At 26.1% G+C, this 19749-nt stretch overlaps 2 protein-coding genes across 6 annotated transcripts in view; one reads left to right on the plus strand and one right to left on the minus strand.

The window, feature by feature from the left end:
* Positions 1-291: 291 nt before the first annotated feature.
* Positions 292-18475, minus strand: LOC113554132 (hippocampus abundant transcript 1 protein-like). 3 transcript variants are annotated; one of them, XM_026957843.1, is made up of 7 exons: positions 17964-18475; positions 4664-6210; positions 1908-2009; positions 1442-1579; positions 1291-1374; positions 1040-1196; positions 292-827 (listed from the first exon to the last, which is right to left on the minus strand). In XM_026957843.1, the coding sequence occupies exons 2-7, from the start codon at positions 5514-5516 to the stop codon at positions 710-712; spliced, it is 1452 nt and encodes a 483-aa protein (XP_026813644.1). In that variant the 5' UTR covers positions 5517-6210; positions 17964-18475; the 3' UTR covers positions 292-709. The 3 variants fall into 3 exon arrangements, with proteins under 3 accessions (XP_026813644.1, XP_026813654.1, XP_026813662.1); XM_026957853.1 differs by lacking the exon at positions 17964-18475 and adding an exon at positions 11782-12063; XM_026957861.1 differs by lacking the exon at positions 17964-18475 and adding an exon at positions 11771-12063.
* Positions 14599-19749, plus strand: part of LOC113554176 — a 98604-nt gene continuing 93453 nt past the window's right edge. For all 3 annotated transcript variants that reach the window (XR_003405237.1, XR_003405238.1, XM_026957906.1), the window contains exon 1: positions 14599-15143. The gene's annotated coding sequence lies outside the window, so the exon portion shown is untranslated. The remainder of the gene's footprint in view (positions 15144-19749) is intronic.

The following is a 19749-nucleotide window of genomic DNA, read 5'->3' on the forward strand; positions in this document are numbered from 1 at the left end:
CAATTTGGTCATCTGTTTTGGAATAATGTAGTTTTCCATTCGATTTATTGTTGTCTTTTTTATTCTTACCAATTTAACCACTTAGGTACTAGTTTTTAAAATTTATCTTAGTTAACTACTGTTATACAATAAACAAAAACAGGTTACTATTACACAATTATTTTACATAGTCTCTTACACGAAGCACCATAGTATTTGTAAATTAATGCGCTATATAGCCATGTATAATATTATAGTTTATAGCCAATAGGTTAATAGTTAATAAGTATTTTGATACAGCTATACAAGTCATTAGGATCTGTAAATTTTATTTAAACTCTATAGTTTATACATTTAAATTTTAAATCTCAATCAATACTAGTCTCGAGAAGTGATGCAATGATTAGTAAGGAATATATGTTACACTCGTTTCAATGCAATTATTTTAATACAAATGGTCTATTTTATTTTAAGTTGATTATTATATTATGTACAGGACTATTCTTAAAGTCTTTATAACATTGCTTATTATAAAATGCGTTATGCATCTATTTTAATAGTACTTGTAATAGTCGTAGTGTATACACGAACAATTAGCTATAACTGCAGTCTTCAGATAACATTATTATTATAATGTATTAAAATATTGAAAATACAAATATAAATGTACATTTATACATCTTAAATCTTACAAACGTATTGTCATTGACCATTGTGAAATATTATCCTACTAAATATGGTAACTAATTACGTTACGGTCGTTGACTTCGGTGTCTTGTTTTTTATTTTGACCGTCGATGCTTTTAACAGTATTCGATTTTTGATTTTCGTTAAAGTAATATATCAAACTGAAAAAGTACACCAATAATATATTAACCCATCAAATAATTTTTTAACAGTAGATTTTGCAAATAGAGACATCATGACTTTAATAGAAGGTACCTATATTTAGGTTATAATATACTCGTACCTATATATTATATTATATTCTATCGTAGATACAAATTATTTCATATCTTTGAAATAAAAAATTATTTTACAGATTAAACCATATACTTACTAAAAAACGAATATAAGTGGAGTTGTTAGAACAATACTGATTAAAAAAAATGCACTGGGCATAGATTCAAATGTATGGTTGTATATAAAATTGTATAATGGTAGAAATCCACTTTTCATTGTACTTTCCGTTAATAGTTTCACTGCATTCATAGAACCTGACATAACGTAAAAATCAAAAAAGGTATTAAGATCGAAATACTGAAAACCCTAAACATGTACATAGTTATTTTAATAAGTTCTTATAATCACCCAATTCGTCAGATCCAACGCATTTTGAAGCTATAGAACTAGTTAAAGCCAAAGCTGCACCTCGAAAAAGTTCTAATGGCGGCACTGTAAAATGTAATAATAATATTTTATTATTCTGAAATAGTAATTACATTATTGCGGTAACAATTACCTAAATACAGTTGCCATGATTTGGAAACTAAAAAGAAAGCGACTGCAGCTAATAGATCAAATACAGAAGCAATCGTACCAATTAACGCATCGTTCATTTTAAACTTGTAGCTTAAAATACCTAATGCAAACAATGTGCCTAGAAAAACAATATATGTTTTAAAAAAAATAATGATAATAATAGTGTAATTAAAAAAAAAAAATTAAAATAATAAACGAATTACAAATAATAATTAAACAAACTTTTTAATTTTTGTAAATAATTATTATCTGTAAAGTAGGTATTAAATAAATAAAAGAACAATAAATTTAAATTAATTATTTTAATAATACAATTTAAAGTTGTCTTTGTTTATTTGCCCTTGGAAATTGATTTTTACTGAATAATATATTTTTATTATTATATGGTAATTATTAGAATTAGAGTTTTTAATTGTGTAGATATTATTTTTTTAACTCAATCTTACCTATTAATACAATAGACAGTTGGTAAGCACTGAAAATACTGAAGTTTACTTCATTCCATTGGAATTTATATCTCAAATATAGATATAATACTGACATTTCTCCTAAAAATAAAATTGATTTGTATTGTTAAATTTATTGACAAAAGGCACTTACATTTCCGAATAAAAAGTATTTCAACAAATTTTGAATAACCAAGTAATCAAGTATAATGATGAACAAAATAATATAATGCTTGTTGCGTATATTCTTATTCATTTTTGTATTTTAATTAAAAATTCAACACATTAATACTAAATATGTTTGATTCTTAATGTGTATTACAACATACATTTTCAATTATCAATCCAATATCAATTATTTATTGATTTTGTATAATAAGAAATTCATTTAAAGAAGAAGAAAAGAGAAAAATCTTATTAGATTGATATGACAATATATATTTTTTATACAATAAAGTTTTTATACACGATTAAATAACAACGATGATACCTAATTCTTATGACTTACATTGTCATATCATATTTGTCACAATATAAAAGCTCTTGTATTTTATAAAATGTTTTATATCTATTAATAATTTTAAATGATTTTTCATTTTTTATAATAAACCACCGAGCAATTATACGAGTATATTGTGATCAAAAAGATTGACAAATATTACAATTTATACTACTTTTTAAATGTCGACAATTTTAAAATCATTTTTAATACAAATACTCGTAATATATAACAATAGTTTGTATGACAAAAAAAATAAGTCGTATACCTTTTCGTATTTATTAAAGTTATATAAGTCAATTTATACTCGAAAATATTGGTTAGCATTCTATCAATAAAAGAAATAGCAACATGGTTCCTCATATAATATTAGATGGAATTTTACGGACGTATGGTACTATAATACTATATTATTGATTTAATTACCTAACGGCTATCACTGTTTCAAAATGAAAAGTTCTTTACCTATAGGTTATCCATAGACTTTAAACCTAAACCTAATTAAAATCAATGGAATTTAATAGCGATGTTATTAAAATATTTATTTATTAATACAATTTATATTTTTATACACAATATTTTTATTGATTTATAATTAATGAACTTTGTAGATATATACCTTTCTATCTATAATATGGACAACAAGTGAATAAATGACATAAGTTTTATGTAACAAATTTTTGATTGAAAATTCTATGTACCTTGTAAAACTATAAGTACATTCTTTTAAAACAACCTTAACTTAAACGATATACCTACCCATTTTTATTATGTTGAATTTATTTTTATGATTCATCTAAATATTTTTTATTCACGCATGTACAATTCATATACATTTATAATAATAAATTGCCTTCGTATTTTTTTTCTATAGATTACTTGCACATAATTTTAGTCATTATGAAAGTAATCAAATACTTATTTTATACGTTGATGTATATGGATATCAAATTAATTATTTATTATTATTAAGTGTAAGCATATACATAATATACGATGAATTAATAGTATAGCATTAGGGTACCCAGAAAATTGATGATGAAATCAAAGATATAATACACTGTTCTATATGTGTAGTAGCACTTTATAATATATTCTGATAAAATATTCTGTGTTATATAACTTATTAGTAGGGATTCATAAATATTCACTCATTTTTTTTTTAAACCTATTAATATATATTGAATACATTACTATATAGCAAATTAAATGTAATATGAATTATATTGTTTATTTAAAATTGAAATATATCATTATAATATGACATTCTTACCAATGTTTATAATAGATTTATCATTCCTTTGGATTTGAGTGATAAATGTATCGATTTTTCAATATAGTATAATATTTTTTATTTCTATTATATTTTTATTTCAATCAACACTTTTTGGAACATCGAAAAATGATTAAATTTTTAAAAATTAAAAATTGAATATAATTGGTAGTGTGCGTAGTCAAAAGTAAAGATGTCTAATAGTTTTCAAAGTAATCGGGAGAAATACAAAATAAATTATTAAAAAAACAGGAGTTTAAATGCATAACTATTTTTTGATAAATTGATATAGGTACCTATTTTGTTTTTTGATTAAAAATGAACAGTTTTATAGAGTCTTAAATTTCTTTAAATTATTTATATTATTATCAATCTAGAATCTATATATGTTTTTAATTTTTAAAATATTTTGGCTATTTTGTGTTATTTAAAATTGTTGAATATACATTTTATACATTTACATACACCTTTTTATATATCTTTTTAGATTTATGTATGTTTTAATTTCTGTTTTTGGTAAAAAAGCTAAAAAAATACGAAAAAAATGAGTAATAAGTCTTGTGGGACAATTGTACTACCATATGTTTGGATCACGTCAATAATTTAAATAAGTTACCATGTACATTGCCAATTGTACACATTAATTTAAAAGTTATTAGAAAATATTATTTCAAAGATTCAAAGTACATATTTAATGGAACTTTAAATTTTTCGATTGTGAAGTTGGTTCTTAATTTTGGGATAGAATATATATAGTAAAAATATCGATATACGTATAAAAAGCTGTTATTTAACCTAACCTACAAGATACGTGTATAGGCTTGTATTATATAGTCTACTCTAGTATTTATTAAATTCTTTAAAATTGTGCTTAAAAGAGAAAAAAAGTTCAAATTTTGGTGAATAGAAATAATTTTAATCAACTATATGAAGGTAAACAATTATAATCGTGTATTCTTGTACGTTAAATGGCTTTTGACTTACCCTCAAGCGGTACGCACGTGAGTGGCGCGCATACGAACACGACTAGGCATAGGATCAACTTGCCGTGGCCAAAACGATGCTTGGTCAACACACGGTAACAGTTGCGGAGCACGCAAAACGGGTTGACCGCCCGGACGACGTCCTGGTACAACGGCACCTGGTCACCGGCTTCTTTTGCCCTATGGCGGGCGGCCTCGTCGTCGATGAACACAAACGTGAGAGCGAGCGCGGTCACCCCTAGGGCGATGGACACCATATACGCGACGGCGAAACCCACGTTGACCACTATGAACCCGTAGACGATCATTCCCAGTATGCCGCCCACGGCGATCGTGCCGCCGACCATACCGTACTTTACCGTCCGCCACTCGTCCGTGGTCGTGTCCGCCACGTACGAGTTGATGCCGTTGAACAGCATCGGCGGTCCGCCGGTCAGCGACAGAGCGGCCGCCTGCACGGTGGCCGTCAGCGCCGGCGACACCGACCACACGACGGTGCAGTACAGCGACAGCGCGTCCGCCAATATCTGGCCGGCGATCGGCAGCACGATCAGCGGCCGGCGGCGGCCGTGCCTGTCGCTCCACGTGCCCGCGGCCATGGCCAGAGCGATGGGCACCAGTTGTTGGACGAGCGCCTTCCAGCCGTTGATCGGAGCCACCACGTGCTGCGCCGTCGCCTCGTCCGAGCACTTGGAGCCAACCCGGCCGGCCATCGCGCCCGTCGGATCGCACGCTTTGTACAGCAGCAGGTTGGTGCTCAGGCAAACCGAGAACACCATCGCGACGAAGTAGAACATCAGCACGGGCTCTACGGACACGCGGGCCGCCATACCGCGGACGAACGACATGGCCATCGGGGCTATACCGCGAGTGTCTTGGTACGGTGACCGTACCGTGTTTACCGTCGCTGTTGTCGTTATACGTTACGCGTGTCCGACAATTGTCGTGCGAATAAAACGATATGTCGTTGGTTAAACGTGCAATTCGACCGCGTGTGGATATCATGCGTGTACGTACGAGACCGGTCGAGTGCGTGTCGGCGGTTCGACTGAACTGTTATTCCGATGTCTGATAGCGGTGATGTTGTATAGTGGTTTTTGTTATTGTTGTTGTTGTGATGCTTTAGTACTATGCTCTCGATCTCGCATTAATCACTGGTCGTAAGAGCGTTGAAAATTTTTTTTTATCAAAAACGTGTTCGCATTAAACAACGTTATGGTTCGGTGACGGTGGCGGTGGCGGTGATGATGAATATAATATGATATACGTGTACAGTGTGTATTATATATTATTATTGTTTTGACGTGTTCGTTGTAGATAAGAAAATTAATTGAAATGAATCACATTTCCATCATCTTTTTAATCGTTATATTTTGAGCGATCGCATGTGTCGTTAATTTGAGGCCACTCATCTCGCCTAAACAATAATAAGTCCATTTATTTACGCGGATTTGTGTGGTAAATGCCAATTGAATCGTATTGATTTACTATAAGTATACATATGGATTACGTTTATAGTAATATTGTACACAAATAGTTAATTTTTATCTGTGAAAAAAAAAACATAGGCAATTTCAATAATTAAAATAATACTGTTTACAATTAAATGTCTCATGTGTGAATAATACAAATTATGTATAGTTAAATATGATACAATCGACAATCATACATGTTCTTAGAGTATTCATACGATGTATCATGAAAATAATTATAAATTTTGTCATTTTTATGTGGTCATACTTCAAAAATTATAATCTTGCTGAACTAAACATAGTTGCTTGTTTTGTACGTCATACCGTGTTTACAATAATGCATAAACATTAAACATTTCCGACAATTATAGGTAATAATATTGTCGTGGCCAATCAATTTCAACGTGTTGATAATTAAAATTATCATTATTATTATTATAATTATAATTATAAAACGATGTATACAATATACGTCTAAACAACATGTGATAAATAATTGCTGTTGTGTATAACATTAACACAATGACATAGTACTGCGGCACTAGTAATATTGACTTATTGCTATAATATAATGGAAGTGAAACAATTAATTTTACGTCCATAAGCGTGTCAGGTTAATGCATATGGCCAAATAATATTTTCTTATAAAATCAATATTGAGTATTGACATTACATTTTTCAAAAAGAACTTATCTATAAAAAATAAATCACAATGTGTAGGGTACTATCAAATACTGATATATGGACTCTAGACATTGAACGACCTTTTATAATAATTATGTATAATATCCATATAAACTGATAATATAAATATTTTTTTTCAAAATTATAGTATATAATGAATGCTCTTAAAAACCAAGACTAGGACTGAGTAAAATATAATTTATTTCATAGTTAAGTTTAGCATGTCGACTTTAAGTATAATTTAATTATTAAAAATTGTATTTTAACTGATTGAAGATCAGTGGCGTCATATGTGGGATGCAAGAGTGTACAAATGCATCCCATGAACAAAATTATTGTTATTTGTTTTATAGTATAATTTCTATGAAATGATCTACATTTACACAAAAAGTGTATTGAAAAAAATTCATGGGATAACTCGACTATGCGAGTGATTGGTATTACTTCAGATTTTCAATATTGGTTTTGCATCCCATGAAAAAATGTGAAATTACTCCCCTGTTGAAGATAATTATTATTTATCAATCGTTTAATTCAATTAATTGTTAATAGTTTTATTTTTTTTCTCTTAGATTTAATTTAATAATAATTTCTAAATAACTAATAATTCAATAAGTAATAACACATATTAATGGTTTAATGGTGTTTTCACAAAATGTGTTCTTAAAATGATTTATTCTTGTAAAGAAATGTATTTTTTTTTAGAATTTAGATTTAAAAATTTCTAAATAATTACAAAAATTACAGAAAAAAAAATGATTATTTTAGAATAAAATATATAGTATTTGAAATTGTTTAACAAAAATAAAATATAAAATAATTTAGTATTCACCCAATTTAATTAAATTCATCCTTCCAAAATTCAAATTCAAATTTAATGATAATTTGAAAATATAATATTCTATATAGTATGAAAAAAAAATTATTAATAATTATTATTATGTGTATTTTTAACTATAGTATTTAGTTTCAATATTTGTAATTTATGGTTTTTATATTATATGTAGTGTTGGTGACGACTAGTAATTAAATACTTGATAATTTAATTTAAAATAATCTCGCCTCTTTTACATAATTATAAATATATCAATATTGTAATCTAAATTAGATATTATTATAAAATAAAATTAGCTTTTAGAATGACCCATTTTACATGTTAATGTGGAGGTACTCCTATTAAGATAAGGAGTATTTGATTTATGAAATTCAGCTACAAATACAACAGATGACTAATATTACTAAAATCCTACAAGGTTACAACAGTTATTTACAACTGTTATATTGATTTCTATGCTCAATTTAATGTACTGTTAATAACTATTTTGCTATGTAGATGTTTAAATAATTATTTGGGGTTCTCACATGCCAAGAAATGAAGATATTATTTCGTTTGAAATTTAAATATACCTTTTCGAGCCATCGCTGGTATATACTATATTGTATATTTATCATGTAGTTTTGGATTTGAATAGTTGCAGACATTGCATTATTTGATATTGCATACCTCATTATGTCAGTGTAGGTTTAATAATAAGATAATTTTAAAGTACTAACAGCAGCCTGTCGGTTCAGCATGAGAAAATTGATATTACCCATACTACGCTATAATATTTCTGATTTGTGTTAATGTTAATTATTTGTTATTATTGATGTAAAATATCAATTTAGAACATGTATGCTAAAAATGATAAATTAATCAGTAATCATAAATGCAATACTTATACATTCACTAAATTATATATTACATACTCCGATACTCGTATAATATATAATTTATTTATTTATTATTTATTATATTATTTACAAATTTTGAGCTTAAATTAATTACCTTTATAAATCATAAAGGTATAAATAACATATTAAATTGAAATTTATTAAATTAAATTATAAAATATTTAAATAATAAATAGATTACCTAGCGTTAGGGATTTGTTATATTATGCTACTTATAGTAGACTTTTTTTTGTGTAAAATGAAAACAATAATTAAAATGTTTGTACATTTTATTTTTGATACTCGACCATAAATATAAAAGGCGAGAAAGATAAACAGTAAAATTTAAATTTAAATGTTTTAAATAATTTTTTTTATGAGAGTTTGAGCATATATTTATAAATAAATATTATAGAATATATATCTAATGTATCCAATAATGAACATTGCGTATAATAGTGAATAATATTCAAACTCTATAGATACATAATTAATAAAGAAGAGTGGTGATTGGTACTTATAGATTGTATAGACTGTGAAAAACAGGAGTATTATTTATGATTTCGGTAAGAAGTGAAAAATATTACCAAATTTGACAATTTATCACAAATTATAAATTTTATACATATAATAATGTATGTGTAATTAATATATTCATCCACTATTTAATAAATATTTTTCACCGATTTTCACCATAATGATTATTCAATAGATAAAGATTTGCTGCTTTTTACAAACTTCTTAGGGTAAAGCATTTTCCCAAGTTTGTCTATTCGCCGAATGATGCCCACTGGTAATGAATTTCGACAAACGTGTTACGTGAACACACCAAGACACTTTTAAAACTTTTTACTCTGGAATGTGGTTGCGCTATAGATAAATGTGTTAAATTTGTTTCCAAAAAGTGTAAATTCTGCAAGTTTGTAAGCTCAAATATATAAAATATTGATTAGTATTTCTATAGTAAACTAAATAAATACAGCTCTTTTGTTTTTAAGGTTAAACATATTGAAAATTGTTCGTAACAATAAGCAGTCGGTTAAAATTATTTAATTGTAGCGTTGACCGTGTCAATAGAAAAAATATCATCATGATAGACTGATCATTAATAAGGTTGTTTATTGTGAGATTATAGTTTTAAAGGAAAAATACATACTTATTCTCATCATATAAATAATAATATACCTTAATTCATTTGTATCAAATTGAAAAATGCTTGCTATAAATAATAGTAGTTTGAGTAAAAATGTAAATATTTTAAACATTTTTTACGTAGTTTTATCTGTATTGGGCTTTATGTTTTTTTAATTATTAAACATTTATATGTATTTACTTTCTAATATTTCATTATAAACAATACGAGTATTATTAGTTATGTTTTATCAGATGCATAAACATATAAGTTTCTTATAACTCGTATGGTCATATGTATCGGACACTCATTTATGATTATAGGTGTTCTTGTAAAAAAAATAATTGTACTACTGGCGATTGGCAGAGACAGTAAAAATTTCGATTTTGGAGTTTCTATTAAAAAATAGTATAGGTTCTCTCAATCTCGTTCCATTGCACAATTTGGGTGTATTAATCTGCACATTAAAATCAGTAGAGTTTATGAGTTATGAACATATGGATATTATATTTTGATAAAAATTTGAATAACAAATAATGATAATTAAATATTATTTTATTAGAAAACTTCGATTCTCGTTAGCCAAAACGAAATTCATGTGTATGCCACCATAACAGCAACCTATTATAGTGGCTGATAAAATATGCTAAAAACACACCTAGATTTCAATATTAATTATATAGGTTTAAGGTATATATATTTCTATTTTAATACAACTTTCATTGAAATAGGTCCAGTAATTTTTGAGATTATCAGTTAATAAAATCTCATTTCATATTTATTTGTTTTGAAAAAGTTATGTATTTCTTAAATTTTATTTCACTGGACAGATAGCGCTACTAATGTATTTCTATACAAAATTTATGGTATAGCGTATTTAAATTTATAAACTAATTTTTAAATGTATTTACATAATGCATGTTCAAGGTTAATAGGTTTGAAAAAAATATCGAAAATAAGTGAATAGCCAATAGCTATGATGTACAAAATTAAATTTAAGACAACTTAAAACTTACAAAATCGGAAAAAAATATGTTGATACATATTTCATTACAGTGTGGCATAAATATAATAAAGTATTATTAGGCCAGTAAAATAAAAAAATATATAAATTACAAATACCTTGTAATTTAATAACCCAAAAAGAAAATACTAGTAAATAGGTAGTAAATACATATTATTATTTACATTTATGACATGGTATTATTAATATTTATATATGTAATTTCTAGTCAAATAATCCGAAATTATACATTTAACAGAATATTTTAACTACAATAATCCGTATGGTTACCTAGTTATTAACTATGATTATCTATTACAAATATTAAAAATTAAAATATATTACACAATATTACAATATAATATACTAAGTTGGATGCGTGTGATACATACTACATAATAATATTATGTAGGTAGTATTATAATTACATAATTAAAATTCTTAAAAATATATGAATTCTATTCGCATAATAATTCGTTTGTTATATTCATGACTTTATTCTCACTAAATTAAGTATATATTATACCCATTCAACGTTCAAAGATATTTTTAGGATCCTAATATTGTATGCAGCGCTACAGTTGACATTTTATAATATATTATTCACATACCTATACCTATACGACTATACGTGAAGTACTTACTTAATACTTAAATACACGTTATTGTGACACGCGATGACGTACCACAAGCCAAGTCCTAAGAATATGACTTGCATATAATTTATATATAGTTATATTTATAGGACTACATCCACTACTCAGTTGAGAATTATTTTATATATCTACCACCTTGTATATGTACCACATAAAATATTGATGATATTATAGTTTTTTTGAATAAATATTACTAATATTATAAAACAAAAATATTATTATTTCATATTATATAAAATAATATCATATTAATGATGTTTAACAAACGACTCATTCCCAGAAGCAAATACACAAAATTGATGTATAATATATATATATATATATATATACCTATATATTTACAATATATGGGTATACTATACTACAGCAATATAGTACCGATATATTATGCAATAATTATTGAAATATAATTAAATATTATATAAAATTACTGCAATTAAATAAGTACCCTAGACTCACTGATATTACATAGTACTGAAAAACATGTAGGTATTGTTTATTTGTGTTTCCACTACGGAGCGATGATTCGTGACGGTTTTATGTCGTATAAAGTTATATTATGATATATTCATTACACAGTTTGACCGTATTCGAGTCGGTTATGTAGTATTGAAAAAAAAAACACTATTAAGAAAAAAATAACTACAAAAGCATTTCAAAAGTCTGTTTGTATTATAGTATTTGTATTATAGGATATTACAGTCAGCTGTCGGCAAGACGCGTTGTCAAACACTGCATCATAATGCGTAATGCGTATAACGTATGCACGTCGCGGAGACGACTAAGATACCGGTTTTTGGTTGTGTGACGATTATGAGGAAGTGGGGAGAAATATATTACATAATTAATATAGTAGTGGTCATTAAACGTTATCATAGAACTTTATTAACATTTTTTTCTGTGAATATGTAATAAAATTGTACGTAATTTTATTTTTTATATATATAAGTATATTGCTTATGTTTTATATAAATATAGTGTTGGTATTTTGTCGACGTATTTAATTTGGTACTAGTACACATAAATAAATATATTTTATACAATATAATATTACTTTATTTTTAGCAATTTTTAAGATATCTTAAAATCAATTTTGTAAATTTTAAAAACGATTTCATGTTGTTTTTGATATGACTTCAACAAAAGTCATTTGATCGAAGACGAACGTTTTTTCCATATTATTTTTAAAATATTATTGTTCATTATTTATACCTATAGTCGACTACCACTATATTATTATAACGACGATGTAATATGTGATGAATATGGTTCTATTGAAACAAATTATGTATATTACAATTTTGTATTTCTGTCGTTTAGCTGTTGCAGATTTCTGGAAGAAAACTTTTTGTACCGTGGTCGTTGTAATAGTACGCTAAGCGAGATTCGTGTCCCTGCATCTTTGCGTGCGATTGACAATATACATAATTGATTGCGATACTTTTAAGTAAGCCGTTAATTGTTTTCATGTTATTGTTTTGTTCTTAAATATTATATTGAGTTTATAGAAGAACGATTGCGAACACGGTCATAAATGGTACGTGCGATTTTCGATTATTATTATAGAATATATAATATAATATGTAAATTGAAAATTTACATATATTATTTCTTCATTTTATTCTAGTTGTTCGAAGATCAATGATGGAGACATACAGCTGAGAAGTAGTTTCGTATACTTATCTACTTTACGAATATCATAAAAAAAGATATATATATATATATATTTAAAATTCTTAAAAACATTATTGGAACATTCTAAAATTTCAAAGCCAAAAATTATACTAAATTAAATAAGTAAAGGTACATATATTTTTATAACTTTGGTGTTAATATTTTTAGTACGAACAATTATTGAACGTTCACAAACTTTTGAAAATTGTAATAAAATTAAGAATATTAATAATTAAATGTATTTTGTTTTTATTATTTACCTATATTATTATTATTTTTGAACATAAAAAAATATATTCCAACATTTTTTACGTAAAATTCATCAAGTGATTAAATTTTATTTAATAATTGTAGTATTAATTAAGTGAATTTAAGAGAAACTAAAATTATAAGTGATATTACTTTAAGAAATTTTAAAATATCATAATTTAATTAATAGTCAATTAGATACTTTATATAGAGTATATATATATAACGAATAAAAACTTTTAACCAAATCATCGGAAATTTCAATTAAGCTGAAGTGGTATGAAATTAGTAAATGTCTACTAAGATCGTTTGGATTTTTAAACTTATTATGAGTAAGTGCATATTGTATCGTTTAATTTTTTATTTAAAATAATGGTATAATTTAATCAATATTATAATTGATTTTATAAAATAAAATCTATGAAAATAGTAAGTTTGAAAATTTCAAGGTAATAATATAATAATAGTTAAATAATAAATACATTAAACGATGTTTATAGTATATATTATTAAGAAGAATTTTATAGATAAAATAAGTTACGTTAAAAAAAGTTGTTTTAGTAATTAATTGTTGTGTTTTGAGTAGTACAGCGTGTACCACTAAACCTATAGTACCTATAGTTATATAGTTTAGCTTATACTATGTATGTATATAATAATAATAATACATATGAAAAACATATTGTATTATAATGTAAATTTTGAAAAAACTTAAAAATGCATTTATCGTTTATTAAAAAAAGTTTTAGCGTTATTTATTAGGACCATAACACAATAATGTGATGTACCTATATAATGTATATAAAACAACCTATTTTACATAAGACGTACGTCGACTGCATATACACACATTTCATTGTAAAGTACGTGGCGAGAGGCTTTTAAAGGAAAAGAAAAAAACGAATTAACCATAAAAAAAAAAAAAAAAATTATTTTTACATAAAAAGGAACACGCCGACAGCGCCGGTATAACTTTTAGCGCTCGAGAACAGGTACCGGTACGCGCCGCGCAGCGGAGATGGCCCGCGGTGTGTAATAACGTATATAGTTAGAAGGCTCGAAAAAAATTAGATAAAATAATAATATAAATACAATATAATATATAATATTATACAACATAATATCGTAATAATAATAATAATACACTTTTTTCAGCGTACTTTACGAGTACAGGTGTTGACATTGGTGCGCGGATACTCTTTTTTTCCATTAATTTTTTTTTTTTTTTTTAGTCATTTTCGCGCCTGCACACACACACACACAGCTGTAAGCTCATAATCTATATACTATAATAATAATATATATATGTATATTTATGTTATGTACACGCGTATATATATTTAATATCTACGTGTGTGTGTGTGTGTGTGTGTGTGTGCCACGAATAATAGTTTTTGGGGTAGCCGCCTGGCACCACTGTCGGAATTTTTCGTGCGGGGTTGAAGGCGTCACGTCGGGCCGCCGCCGATATAGTTTCGTGGACCGATTTCAGTCTTGTGTGCGGTCGCGTGTCGTTCGTTTCGCGTTCCGATCGTCTACCGCCCGACGCAAATATTGTAGTCCGTCGAACCTCTAACATTGCACGGATATCACAACGTCAATGATAATGATATAATATTTCGAGTGTTCCGTTTCATTTGTCGTTAAACCGTTTAAGCGTTTCACAGTGATATTTCTGATAGCCGATTCTTGAATGCTGACCACATCGGTCCGGACTTGGGTATATTTTTTTGTTTTGACATCGTGTTAGACGTTTACGGGTTATCGGAAATTGTCGGTTACAGTAAAATTAACTATATATATATAAATGTGTATTTTGACGAGAAATATTGAGGGTGTATTTTTCAAGCGTTATCGAAATTCGTCGTCGTGAACTTTGGATAAACTATTCGTCATCCGTAAGTGATTTTTAATCCAAAAACGATTTATTACGATTTAATAATACCTAAATACTATAGTATATACACAAATAATTTATTAAAATGTGTTTTTACATGAAATTATGGGGTTAAGATCTTTTAGGTAGGTATCTGAGTCTTAAATTAGCTTATAGGCGTAATATATATTTGTAATATATAATATTGATAATACGATATATATATTGTATAGAATAACGATTTTTGGTGTTATAAAAGTACTTTTAAAGGCTATTTTATTGCGAAATATACATTTTACATGTACACATTTTTAAATATACTTCAAAAGAAAGTAATTTAAATAATTTTGAAAATACGAATACTTTCAAAAACTTTTTCAAAATACTCTATCAATTGTGAATTCCTACTATAAAAAACTCTTAAAATAATTTTGCGATTCATTTGATATACACCGATGTAAACATTTTTGAACATCTTAGTTACATCAACTACCTAGTTTTACATCAATTGTTAAATTATGTGTAGGTATTTCATCCATAATAAATAATCTAATAAAAATATAATATACACTGTGTTATGTTTTTATAAATTCTCAGAAACTTATCGATAAATTCTATAAGTATTATTAGAAATGTAACAAACAGTAATATAATATTTCAGAGTAAATATACTTTAAATAATTTAAATGTATAATCATAGTGTTATGTTAGTTTATTTTTATATTTTTTTTTGAGAAAAATCTATTTTTAAAATATAATTTACACGAAATGTGTTATTATTATTATAAACTCAATTTAGCTCCTATAAATATCAAAAGTTATGAATTACAAAAGCTTTTATCAGAAAGTAACTATACATTATAATACCTATGGGTACCCATGCTAGTATGAAATATAAAACAATTATACAGACGTAAATTATTATATTGATATCAAACAAAACATTTTAGCAAGTTTCATCTTAAAGTGTTAAAAAAAACCAACCATAATATTATGCTTTATAATTTTTTATAGTTTATTTAAATAAATCGTTGTTTTATTTTACATTGGACGATTTAATAAACTAAGTATATATATATATATAATATAATATGAAATATACATATTAAAGCAGGATCTCATTATTTTATGTCACGTTATGAAAATCGATGGCAGCAGCAGTAATTAAGTTATACAAATAATAGCTATTTATTGTATAAATAAAATAGAGCAGAATATAAAATCTTTTTCACTTTCTGATTTTTACACTTCTAGGCTCTAATAAAGGCGTATGGTGCGATGAAATATTTTAACGGTCTTATTTATATAATTTTGTAAAGAGTTTTATAATATGTTAATTTCATAATAATTGTATGGATAAATGATTAGGGTTTTATTCTTTATTGATCTTAAAAACTTAGATTTGATTGTTCTTATGGAATATTTACCTTTGAAATGAATAATAATGATTGGATTTGCATGTATGATCTATGTTTAAAATATTATTAATTATAATAAAATAACAAAAGTCGTTTTAAAATTTAACCTATGAAGCATGAACATCGCTAATAAGTTATATTACGTAAAACTTTTTTAAAGTCCAGTAATCAAAACACTATTTTATTTGTATCAAATGTTAGATTAGGTTAAGTTTTTATCTTAAAATGTTAGACGTTTAAATAAAAAAATGTTTGCAATATCAATAGTTTTTAGGTATATTTAATACTTCATTGAAATTGAATTTTAGGATTTTATTTTGTAAAATTACAGTTTAATTACTGTGGCGACTGTCTAAAATTGAAATCCTACACTACGTTGATGGCATTTATTATAGTGTTGTGGTTACAGAATCTAAAACTTTTAACTTTTGCTTAACTTTACCTGTGTAAACTATAGAGGGAGGTTATACTTATACTTTAATTTGTATCCCTCGAATAATGAAATAGTAGTTGTTAAAAAAAAATTCAAACCGTTAGATAATTAATAAAGTTAAAAGTATATAACAATGTAGCACTCTTGAGTGATTAAGCATTGTGTTCATGTGAAAAAAATGTTATATTATATTATTGTTTTATGTGTTCAAGCAATTCATTTTATTAATATTTTTTAAGTAAGATATTAAAGTAATTATTGACAGATATGGTGCCATGCTATATACATATATATATATATATATATATATATATATAATATAAATTTATACATTTATACATTTCAATTTAACTCGTGTATTTTAATATTTAAATGTGTACCTCATTAATAATATATGTAATCATAGATTTTTCATTTGGAATGTTATTCACCTCAACATTAATATTTTACGCTAACAAATAAAATGTAGGACGTAGGGATGATATGACAATTTTGATGTTATAAACTTTTATGTATATTATGTTGGTAATAAATATCTTATAATAAATTCATAAAATTAATTTAATTTGTATAATTGTGATGCAATTACGCAATTATAGGTAAATATGTATTATATTTTGATATCAGTTGCACGTTTTATATTAACAAAGATGTTGACTATTTTTTAACATATTTAACTATTTAAGTTAAAACATTTATTCTTAATAATTGTATATCAGACTAGGCACGACATTTATAATTTAGTGTTAAATGTTATGGAGTTTTAAGAAATATACTTATGAAGTATAGTTGCATATAGGAATATAAGATTACATTTTAAATGAAAAAAAAAATTATTGAAAATCATTGAAATTAAAAATTAAATCACAATTTCAATAGTTCTATGATGCACTAAAGACCTAGAGTAGGTATATAATATAGACAATAATATTATATATTTGAAACATTCTAAAATACTTGTCCATGCAAATTTGTTTTTACTTTACAATACCTTTAAACTTGTGTTCCATGGGTGTTCATTTACCATTAAAAGGTGACCTTTGAATTCATTCAATATCCATTTCTTGCTAATGGCCCTCATCCAAGTCGAGTGGCTTTCATTGTACGCAACGAAACGTTTAATCTTGAAGTAATGACAGGTTTCTATCTGAAACTGTGCATTATACATGTAGGGTTTCTCCTTCACTTTTACATTGGAATTTTTTAATGCTTAGCTACACTCTACTATTGTAAATGCACGTAACCTTTATAAGTAATTATGCACGAAACAGCCATTAAATTTCTTTTCAAAAACACTCCAACATTAAAATTGTGATAGTAAAATGTTATTAAAAATCTATAAGCATGTGTTTAGACTTCGAGATCAGAAAGAAATGTATATTGGTCGTAACTTGTAATAAATATTACGTGTTTCGTGTATTTAAATTAATAAAAACATATAACTGTTATACACATTCAACAATATACATGCATTGTAAAATCGCAGTCGACGTTGGTGCTGAAGTAGTATATTGATCGGGTTTTAACGAACACTTTGATACAAATGCTTCGATTAGACAAAATCCTTGAAACTTTATCACGAGTTTAAGGTATAATTAGGTTTGGGAGTATTTGTTTTAATAATAACGTACAACTTGAGAGTTTGATGAGAGTCTTGGTGTTAAATATTTGAATGGTGGAAGGGTGGTTCAGTCACTATATATATGTGATGTTATCGTCATAATCTTAGTGAGTTTTAAGTGGCAATTACTCCTTTCCGGCTGTGTGACAACATCTACAAACAATCTTGATGACGTGAACACATATAATAGCCATTTGCAGTCAAATGATTAAAGTAGGTTGCCATAATGCATGAGCAGTAAAAAAAATATAAATAAAAAATATATGAAATATTTTATAAATTAAAAATAGAATTAAATGAAGTTTAATTTTTTTTTCGTGTATTTTGACATTTTAAAGTGCGAAAAGTGGATTTAAAAGGCTCTTGGTTTTTGAATAACCAGAATTAAGTATGACATTAGTTCTTAGAATATTTGTATTATTAAATTGGATTATACAATATGTAAATGTTATATGGTATTACACCGTATCGATTTCAAGATTAGGTAGATATACATAACTGGCGAGAGGTCGAAAGTTGTATTAACTTCTTGACTATATTTCGTTTTTAATATAAACTATAGACTTTTTATTTTTATGTTTCGTATGAAATGTAACATACAGAGTAACTCTTATTGTATATAGTATATACTTATAAAAACTATATAGGTTACATATTAATATCTCATAAAATAAAAATTTCCCTTTATTTTTATTTATGATAATATAGAATATTTTAAAGTTGATTATTATCATAACCATAATAAATTTTAATTAATTTTAAACTTATACAATTTTAGTTTATTTTTTTTTTCATTTCTTAGAACATCTACTAATTATGATATGATGTTTTTAATTATTATGTACTTGTATATTTATTTAATTATTTTTATTTAAGCAAATTTTATTATCTATGAAATAATATTCACTTGAACTTGAGTTGTATGTTATATTTCTTATTTAGGTATTACTCATGGTGTTTTATTGTACATTTTTGGGAATAAACCATGTAAATTAATTATAAAAGGCAAATAATAAATTATACGTATTATGCATAATTATTGTTAGTCGTATTTATTAGTTATCTTAAAGATGATTTTAAAATGCAGGAATAAGTTTGAAATATTTTTTAAATTATTTCAGTTATTTTAGAATATTTTTTGATCACCGTTTAGTTA

This window comes from Rhopalosiphum maidis, chromosome 1, assembly GCF_003676215.2.
Source record: "Rhopalosiphum maidis isolate BTI-1 chromosome 1, ASM367621v3, whole genome shotgun sequence".
In the NCBI taxonomy this organism is placed as follows: domain Eukaryota; kingdom Metazoa; phylum Arthropoda; class Insecta; order Hemiptera; family Aphididae; genus Rhopalosiphum; species Rhopalosiphum maidis.

Excerpts from the sequence above, each read along its gene's own strand:
- LOC113554132 (XM_026957843.1), bottom strand. The coding sequence starts at position 5,516 with ATGGCCATGTCGTTCGTCCGCGGTATGGCGGCCCGCGTGTCCGTAGAG. Across the intron at positions 2,010-4,663 it reads CACGTGCGTACCGCTTGAGG|GAGAAATGTCAGTATTATAT; the intron begins GTAAGTCAAAAG and ends TTTTATTTTTAG. Across the intron at positions 1,197-1,290 it reads CGTTGGATCTGACGAATTGG|GTTCTATGAATGCAGTGAAA; the intron begins GTGATTATAAGA and ends ACGTTATGTCAG.